Here is a 10086-nt window from a genome sequence, read left to right as displayed (position 1 = left end):
TCAGGAAATTCCAAGTTACACGTACAGACCCATTATAATGGCTAAAGTTGAAAAGATTGACAATGCCATGTGCTGGTAAGGATGTACAACATAGGACTTTGCCTGAAATGCTAGTGGGAATCTATATTGGTACATATATTTGCAAAACTACAGCCTTACAAAATTTTAAAAACAAAACAACTGTTAGCACACAGTCCATAAATAATACTGTAAGATATTATCAATTCAAGAGAAATGATACCATTTTTTCCTTGGTATTTTGTCTTTCAAAGACTGATGCATGGATATATACCAGCTTTATTCAAAATAGTAAACCATTTTAAATAACTCAGATGTCCATTAGCATGAAAACAGAAAGACAGTTTGTGGTGTATCTGTATAAAAGAATGTTGTTGTTGTTAGGTGCTGTCCAGTTGGTTGCAGTTCTTAGCAACCCTATGTACAACAGAACGAAACACCTGCGCCATCTTCACAGTCGTTGTCATGCTTGGGCTCATCGTTGCAGCCACTGTATCCATCCATCTCATTGAGGGTCTTGCCCTTTTTCACTGACTATCTACTTTACCAAGCATGATATCCTTCTCCGGGGACTGGTCCCTTCTGACAGCCTGACCAAAGTAGGTGAGATGAAGTCTGGCTATTTTTGCTTCTAAGGAGCATTCCACTTGTACTTCTAAGAGAGATTTGTTTGTTCTTCTGGTATTTTCCATATTCTTCCCCAACACCACAATTCTGAGGCATCAGTTCTTCAGTCTTCCTTAGTCATTGTCCACCTATCACATACATATGAGGTGATTGAAGATTCCATGGCGTGGCTTAGGTTCACCTTAATCTTTAAAGTTACATCTTTGCTTTTTTAACAATTTAAAGAAGTCTTTTGCCACATATTTGCACAGTGTAATATGATGTTTGATTTCTTGACTTCTGCTTCGTTGGTGTTGATTGTGGATCCAAGTAAAATGAAATCCCTGAAAACTTGTCTTTTCTCCATTTATCGTGTTTTTTTTTATGTTGAGATGTAATCCATACTGAAGGCTGTACTCTTTGAGCTTCATTAGTAAGTGCTTCAAGTCATCTTCACTTTCAGCAAGCAAGGTTGTGTCATCTACATATCAGGTTGTTAATGAGTCTTCTTGCAGTCTTGATTCCATGCTCTTCATGTAGTGCAACTTTTCAGATTATTTGCTAGCATACAAATTGAATAAGTGTGGTGAAAAGATACAACCTTTACATATACCTTTCCTGATTTTAAATCATGCCATGTCCTCTTGTTCTCTTTGAACAACCACCACTTAGTCTAAGTACAGGTTCCTTATGAGCCCTTTCTTTGCAGTATTAACCGTACTTTGTTATCCACACAGTTGAATGTCTTTGCATAGTCAATAAACACAAGTAAACATCTTTCTGGTATTGTTTGCTATCAGGCAAGATCCCTCTAACATTAACAATGATATCCCTCATTCCATGCCATCTTCTGAATTTGGTTGAATTTTGGACCGTTTCCTGCGTATTATAGTGCAGCAACCAATTTTGAATTATCTTCAGCAAACGTTTACTGGCATGTGATATTAATGATTATAGTTTATTAATTTCTGCATTCTGTGTGATTACCTTTCCTTACAATGGATACAAATATCGATTTTTTCCAGTCTTATTGACCAGATAGCTGTCTTCCAAATTGCTTGGGATAAATGAGTGAACACCTTGAGCATTGCATCCATTTGTTGAAATAGCTCAATGGGTATTCTATCCATTCCTGGAGTCTTGTTTTTCAACAGTACCTTGAGAAGCATGGGCTTCTTCCTCCGGCACCATTGGTTCTTTACATATGTTACCTCCTGCAATTGTTGAACATTTACCAGTTCTTCTTGGTGTAGTGACTCTGTGTAGTCCTTCTATCTTCTTTGGTGCTTCCTACATTTTTCAATATTTTACTCATAGAATCCCTCAGTATCACAACTTGAGGTTTGAATTATTTCTTCAGTTCTTTAGCTTCAGAGATGCAGAGCATGTTCTTCTCTTTTGATTTTCTAACTCAAGGTCTTTGCACATTTCATTATAATACTTTACTTTGGTTTCTCGAGCTGCCCTTTGAAATCTTCTGTTCGGCTCTTTTATTTCATCGTCTATTCCATTTGCTAAAGTACTGTCCATTCAAGAGCAATTTTCAAAGTCTCTTCTGACATCCTCCAGTTCCTTTCTTATCTTTTTAGTGACCTTTCGCTTTCTTTGTGTATCCTTGATGTCCTCTCACAGCTCATCTGGTCATCAGTCACTGGTATTCAGTGGATCAAATCTGTTCTTCAACTTAAACTTGAATATAAGCAGTTGATGGTCTTTCCATAGTGGGCCCCTGGCTTGTCCTGGCTGGTGATACTGACCTGGTCCATCTTGTCTTTCCACAGATGTACTCTATTTGGTTTCTGTGTATTCCTTCTGGCATGGTCCACGTATATAGTCACCTTTTATGTTTTTTTAAAAAGGCATTTGTAATAAGTTATTGGTTATGCAGATTGTGTCTTGCAACCTGCAACATCATTTCTATCAACAATGCCACATTTTCAACCTACCAGTGTTTCCTTTTTGTTTACAGCTTTCGTATTCCAGTCACCAGTAATTATCAATTCATCTTGATTGTATGTTTGGTCAGTTTCAGACTGCAGAAGTTGGTAAAGTTGAAGATCTTTGGCTTTAGCTGTTTGAACATGAATTTGAATAATAGCTATATTAACTAGTCTATGTTTTAAGCTTATTGATATCATCCTATCACTGACAGCATTGTACTTCAGGAAAGATCTTGAAATGTTCTTTTTGACGGTGAATGTGATGCCATTCCTCTTCAAGCTGTCACTCCCAGCATAGTAGACCATACAATTGTCTGATTCAAAATGGTCAGTCCATTTCAGCTCACTTATGCTAGGATATCGATCTATGCATTCCATTTTATTCTTTACAACTTCCAATTTTCCTACCTTCATATGCCATACGTTCCATGTTCTGATTATTAATGGATGTTTGCAGCTGTTTCTTATCATTTTGAGTTGTGCTGCATCAGCAAATGAAAGTTCCAAAAGCTTTAGTCAATTCAATCCACATCATTAAGTTCAATTGTACTTTGAGGAGCCAGCTCTTCCCCAGTGGTAATTTGAGTGCCTTCCAACCTGAGGGGCTCATCTTCCAGCACTGTTTCAGACAGTGTTTCACCGCTATTCATAAAGTTCTCAGTGGTCAGTTTTTTTCAGAAGTCAACCTGGCCACATTCTTCTGTGTAGTCTGTCTTTATCTGGAATCTCCACTGAAACCTGTCCATTGTGAGTGGTGCTGCTAATACATGAAATACTGGTGGCATAGCTTCCAGCCTCACAGCAACATGCAAGCTACCACAGTACTACAAAGTGACAAGTGATGGCCCGGTCTTATTACCAGCCATGGTTCTGTCACTGTTTTGAATCTCATTTCCTACCTCCAAAACCATGTTCAAAGAGCAGACTAACATGATTAATACCTCAGAGTATTTGCAGCTTTAATTGTCTGGATTTTTAGGCTTGTGGTCCATACTTAATAAGCAATTCTCAATAAAGAGTTTTTATAGTCCCACAGTTCAAGATCTCTTGTTTTAATGATTCGCAAACTTAGAGCTTACTAGGTTTCTTCACAATCTTAAGTCAAAATCTTTGCCAGAAATTATCTTTTTTTTTTTTTAATTTCTGCTATGTGTATAGTTTTAATGATTTCCTTTAATCTTACAGCAATTTCAACATACCAAATCAAAACAAAAAATGAAACTTCTTTTTGACTATTTACTATGTTGCATATTATATAATTCATTGTAATTCACTTAGCAATGCTAGACATTCAAAGAGCTATTCCTTGAAATCTATTGCATTGTTTAAATTCAAGGAGAGGCTATCCATTTTTTTTTTCCCCAGTATACCACACAATACTATCTTAGAATGGTAATTTGCAATAATGCTTCTGAAGGACATTGATCACAGCAAATAAAACTGTTGTTATTATTTACCACTAAATCGATTTCAACTCATGGCAACCCCATGTGCTTCATAATTTTTTCTTGGCTGTAATTTTAACAGAAGTGGATTGCCAGGGCTGTCTTTTGTGGTAGTGTTGGGTGGGTTTGAATCTGCAGCCTATAACAGTCCAGCACCAATTTGCCCCACCTAAGAAGTCCAAAGTAGAATTAGAATATTTTAATTATAGAAGGAGAGTTTTAGCTTACTTAGTCTGAGTATTTACTCAGTATGAAATAAAAGTCTTCTCGATATATAGCAGTTTTGGAAACTCACTGTAGTGGTAATTCATTCATTTTCTAACTGAAATTTCTACTTACTGAAACTAGTGCTAAGCCATTTCATAAAGATTTATTGAGGACATATTTACAGTGTACCACAATTACCTTATTTTGTCAAATCTAATACATCATCAATTTTAAGATGTGTCATTAGTTTTCTTCTAACAAATGAAAAAATACTGCCAATTACACTATGACAGACAATTGATTTTTAGATGCATCTTGATTTCAGAGTTGTTAAAATATTTTTAAAAGCATCCTATAAATTATGAGATATTTCTGAAGAAACCTTTCTGATGCTTTAAAATTTAGGAATACCACTGAGAAAAACCTTTTTCTTTCATTTGTTGTGTCTGTAATGCTACCTTCCATTTTCTCCCCCGAGTTGTTTTAGTTTGAAATACTGCATGTTAGTAATGTTGTACTGATATTGCTTGCTTAAATTAGCTTCTTTTCTTGGTTTCCAAATTTTTTTCCCATCCTAGTCCTTTTCCTTTAGAAGATGCTTTGTAATAAGCTTATCAATAAGCTGCTAGAAAATAAGTCTGATGCATACTTTGAAAAAAAATTACTAAAATCTTAAAGTCAGTGTATCTAAAAAGTGAAATAATTGATTAATTTGTGAATTGGGATTTTGTTAGCATGGTGAATGTTTAGTAATTTTTTCCCTTTTAATTTAAGTCAGTCCATAGCCATGAACAAATGATTGTGTTTAAATTTTACAAGTAGGTTTAAGCTTTGTCATTGTACTTTTCACAGCAGAAGTTTCTTCTCCTTCACATTTATGTACTCATTTCTGTAATTGAAGTTCTGGTTTTTTTTGAGTTAATAAATTTTGTAACAAATGAACAGGATTACATGTGATACATGTCTTTTCTAATTATTCTTTCTTTCTCTACAAATAATAAGAAAGCTGCCCATGATATTTTAGCTCAGAATATTTCTAAAAGACAAGGTTGTTTACTTGCTTTAGTAAGGAATATCTGCATTTGAATATTTAATTTATTTATAGTGATGTGATTTCTGATAGTCATGAGTGGCTATTTACTATGTTGTATGTTGCATAATTCACTTTAATTCACTTATTGATAAGAGAACAACTCATAGTATGTTAAATTTATAATTTTCTGATTGCTGTACAGGTTGGCTTTTGACTATTATAAAATTAAGTTTTCCAGAAGCTAATAGACTTTTCTTCTTAAAAACACAGGTTTTGAGAGTATTTTAGAAGGGCTTTATGGACCACGGCTACGACGAGACCTCAGTTTATTTGAAGGTAATGCTTTTTTATTTGATTTTTTAATATTAACCTATTAATTTTTTAATACTAATTTCGCCAGCCTCAAATTTCACAAATGATAAATGGTCATTCTATAATAATTTTATATTAAATAAGAATTTGTGATCTCTTTTAATTGTACAGCGTTTTTTGAAGTGCTCCAACAGTTTCCGAGGCAGTATCACTACAGAAGTAGATTGCCTGGTCTTCCTTCTAACGACTGGCTGGTGGCTTTGAACCAGCAGCCTTCTTGTTAGCAGTCAGATGCCTTAGCCACTACATTACCAGAGTGCCTAAAAAAATATTAGTAAATTAAATCAAAACAGAAAATTAACCTTGTTTTTAGCTATGCTGGAATTTAATTTTTTTATTTTATACATTACATTTTCTGACTTAATCCTAAAAAGGATTTAAGAGATTCATTTAAATGTGTATTTTCTAAAAAGTCCCACAAGGTTGTATTTTTGTTTGTTTTTTAACTCTGTACAGTCTTCTTGTATTTTTGTTAGTGAAACAAACACTTAGAATATTGGAAAGGGAGAGTCTATGGCTGAACATATTGACTCCTTTTCATCTGTTTTTCTCAGGACATTTGTTTCAAATATGTGAAGAGCAAAAGCTGTAAAACATTTATTAAATGAATGTTCTCTAGGAAAGGATATTGTTTAGTAATCAGGAAACTGATTCTTATTTCTGAAGAAAATAAGTTTGGGAAAGACACTTAAATCCCTTAAACTTTGTTAAGGTTACCTAGTACTGCTACTGCTCTGACAAGAAGATACCACAAATTGGATGGCTTGAAGAAACAAGAGTTTATTCTCCTACAGTTGGAGGCTTTAAGTCCATGTTTAAAGTGCCAGGCTCTAGGAGCTGGGTGAAAGCCCCTCAGCCTTGGGCTTCAGCTCTGCCTCTTGCTCCTGGCCCACTGAAGCTGGAGGCTTTTCTTCACTCAGCTGCTGGCTGCTGAGGCTAACAAGCCCAAGGTTGACAAGTAAAAAGGCACAGTCCTGATGTTACCAAACCACAGTGCAGTCCATTAATTCAAGTCCATTGAAAGTCCCAAGATCAGTAGAGCATGGCAGACTGCTGAACAATGACTCAGCTACATGCAGGGTTCAAGCGTGACATAAGCTGGAGACCGTTCCACAAAGCTTCTCCTTACATATAGAAAGCAGACCATATCCCTAAGGCAGCTACTCCGGTGCTCACAGTAGATTCCACCGTGGAGTTGATTGCCAGTCTCATCATTGAGAATAAATACCACCAGCTGCCCATCCATTAAACCAGGCCCAGCCAAGTTGACACACAACCTTGACTACCACAAACTTGGAAGGGCAGAATATTTCTCATCTTATAACTTCACTAGGCTCTTCACTAGGATATTGTTATCTGGTGCTGTCCAGTCATCTCCAACTCATGTTGGTGTTGTTGTTATGTGCCATCGAGTTGGACCCAACTCATAGCGACCCCTCCTTGGGTTTCCAAGGTAGTATCACTATAGAAGTAGATTGCCCCATCTTCCTTCCGAGGAGTGGCTGGTGGGTTTGAATCTCCAGCCTTCTGGTTAGCAGTCAAGTGCCTTAGGCACTACACCACCAGAGCTCCCCTCTACCTCATAGCAACCGTATAACAGAATGAAACGCTTTCCTGTCCTACGCCAGCCTCACGATCCCTGCTATACCTGAACCCATCATTGCAGCCACTATGTCAGTCCATCTGATTGAGGGTTTTCCCCTCTTTCATTGACTCTCCACTTCACCAAGCATGATATCCTTCTCCAGGGAATGGTCCCTTCTGGCAACATGACCAAAGTGGGTGAGATGAAGTCTAGCCATTCTTGCTTCCAAGGAGAATTCCAGCTGCAGTTCTTCCAGGACAGATTTGTTAGTTCTTTTAGCAGTCCATGGTACTTTCATTATGCTTCACCAGCACCACAACTCAAAAGCATCAACTCTTCTTCGGTCTTCCTTATTCACTGTCCAGTTCTCACATGCATATGAGGGAATTGAAAATTGCTTGGGTTAGGCATACTTTAGTCTTCAGGGAGACATCTTTTCTCTTTAGCAGTTTAAAGAGGTCTTTTGCAGAAGATTTGCCCAGTGCAGTACATCATCTGATGTCTTTACTGCTGCTTCCATTGGTGTTGATTATGGAACCAAGTAATATGAAATCTTTAGCAATTTCAGTCTTTTCTCCATTTATTGTGCTGCTGCTTATTGGTCCAGTTGTGAGGATTTTTGTTTTCTTTATGTTGAGGGGTAATCCATACTGCAGACTGTGGTCTTCAGTCTTTATCAGTAAGTGCTTCAAGTTATCCTCACTTTCTGCAAGCAAAGTTGTGCAGTCTGTGTATCATAGGTTGTTAATGTGTCTTCCTCCAATCCTGATGCCATGTTCTTCTTCATGTAGTTCAGATTCTCAGATTATTGTTCAGCATACAGTTTGAATAAGTGTGGTGAAGGGATGTAATCCTGACACACTTCCTTCCTGATTTGAAACCACACAGTATCCCCTTGTTCTTTTCACACAACAGCCTCCTGATCTATGTATAGGTTCCTGATGAGCACAATCAAGTGTTCTGGAATTCCCATTTTTCTCACTGTTATCTATAATTTGTTGTGATCTACACAATCAAATGCTTTTGCAGTCAATAAAACACAAGTGAACATCTTTCTGGTATTCTTTGCTTTCAGTTAAGATCCATCTGACACCAGCTATGATATCTCTTGTTCATGTCCTCTTCTGAATCCAGCTTGCATTTCTGGAAGTTTTCTGTCACTATACTGCTGCAACCGTTTTTGAATTGTCTTCAGTAAGATTTTACTTGGGGGTGATATTAATGATATTGTTCAATAATTTCCACATTCTGTGGGGTCACCTTTCTTTGGAATGGGTACAAATACAGATCTTTTCTAGTCACTTGGCCAGGTAGCTGTCTTCCAGATTTCCTGGCATAGACGAGTGAATGTATCCAGTGCAACATCTGTTTGTTGAAACATCTCAGTGGGTATTCCATCAATTCCTTCAATGCAGCTTTGACTTCTTCCTTCGATACCATTGGTTGTTGATCATGTGTCACCTCCTGAAATGGATGAACACTAACCAGTTCTTTTTGGTACAGTGACTCTGTGTATTCCTCCCATCTTCTTTTGATGTTTCCTGCATCATTCAATATTTTGCCCATAAATCTTTCAATATTGCAACTTGAGGCTTAAATTTTTTCAGCTTGAGAAATGCCGAGCGTGTTCTTCCCTTTTGCTTTTCTAACTCGAGGTCTTTGCACATTTCATTATAAGAATTGACTTTCTTTTTGAGCTGCTCTTTGAAATCTTTTGTTTAGCTCTTTTATATTTTCATTTCTTCCATTTGCTTTAGCTCCGCTCCACTCAGGGGCAAGTTTCAGAGTCTCTTCTGACATCCATTTTCTTTCTTCATTTCCTGCCTTTTTAATGACCTTTTTCTTTCTTCATGGATGATGTTCTTGATGTCATCCCACAGTTCCTCTGGTTTTCAGTCATTGGTGTTCAATGCATCAAATCTATTCTTTAGATGGTGTCTAAAGTCAGGAGGGATATAATCAATGTCATATTTTGGCTCTTGTGGACTTTTTTTAATTGTCTTCAGCTTCAAGTTGAACTTGCACATGAGCAGTTGATGCTCTGTTCCACAGTCAGCTCCTGGCCTTGTTTTGGCTGAAGATACTGAGCTTTTCTGTTACCTCTTTCCACAGATGTAGTTGATCTGATTCCTATGTAGTCCATCTGGCGAAGTCCATGTGTTTAGCTGTCATTTTTGTTGTTGAAGAAAAGTATTTGCAATGAATAAGTCATTGGTCTTGCAAAATTCTATCGTGTGATCTCCAGCATTATTTCTATCACCACGGTCGTATTTTCTAACTACCTATGACTCTTCTTCTTTGTTTCTAGCTTTTGTATTCCAGTGACCAGTGATAATCATTACATCTTGATTGCATGTTTGGTCAATTTCAGACTACATAAGTTGGTAAAAATCTTTCCAAAGTTGGTAAAAAAAATTTATTCGTCTTTGGCTTTGGTGGTTGGTGCGTAAATTTGAATAATAGTAGTATTAACTAGACTTCCTTGGAAGTGTATGGATATTATCCTATCACTGACAACATTGTACTTCAGGTTAGATCTTGAAATATTTTTGTGAAAACGAATGCCACGTGATTCCTCTTCAGTTTGTCATTCCCGTCATGGTAGATCATTGGTTGTCTGACTCAGAATGGCCAAAACCAGTCCATTTCAGCTCATTAATGCCTAGGATATTGATCTTTATGTGTTCCACTTCATTTTTGACAACTTCCAGTTTTCCTTGATTCATGCTTCGTACATTCCATGTTCTGATTAATGGATGTTTGCAGCTGTTTCTCCTCAATTTGAGTCATGCCACATCAGCAAATGGAGGTCTTGAAAGCTTTACTTTATCCATACCGGTAAGGTTGGTTCTACTCTGATGCTGCAGATCTTCCACAGTC

The 10086-nt window shown here is 37.0% G+C and overlaps 1 protein-coding gene across 1 annotated transcript in view; it reads left to right on the top strand.

The window, feature by feature from the left end:
- Nucleotides 1-10086, top strand: part of LCORL (ligand dependent nuclear receptor corepressor like) — a 289005-nt gene that overhangs the window by 91359 nt on the left and 187560 nt on the right. Inside the window, exon 2 of the mRNA XM_007957356.2 lies at nt 5520-5585. Coding sequence (XP_007955547.1) covers nt 5520-5585 — 66 coding nt within the window. The remainder of the gene's footprint in view (nt 1-5519; nt 5586-10086) is intronic.

This window comes from Orycteropus afer, unplaced genomic scaffold, assembly GCF_000298275.1.
Source record: "Orycteropus afer afer isolate SDZICR_OR568_19922 unplaced genomic scaffold, OryAfe1.0 scaffold00733, whole genome shotgun sequence".
Lineage (NCBI taxonomy): Eukaryota > Metazoa > Chordata > Mammalia > Tubulidentata > Orycteropodidae > Orycteropus > Orycteropus afer.
The sequence above is the reverse complement of the archived record's forward strand: the minus strand, read 5'-3'. Positions and strand labels throughout refer to the sequence as shown.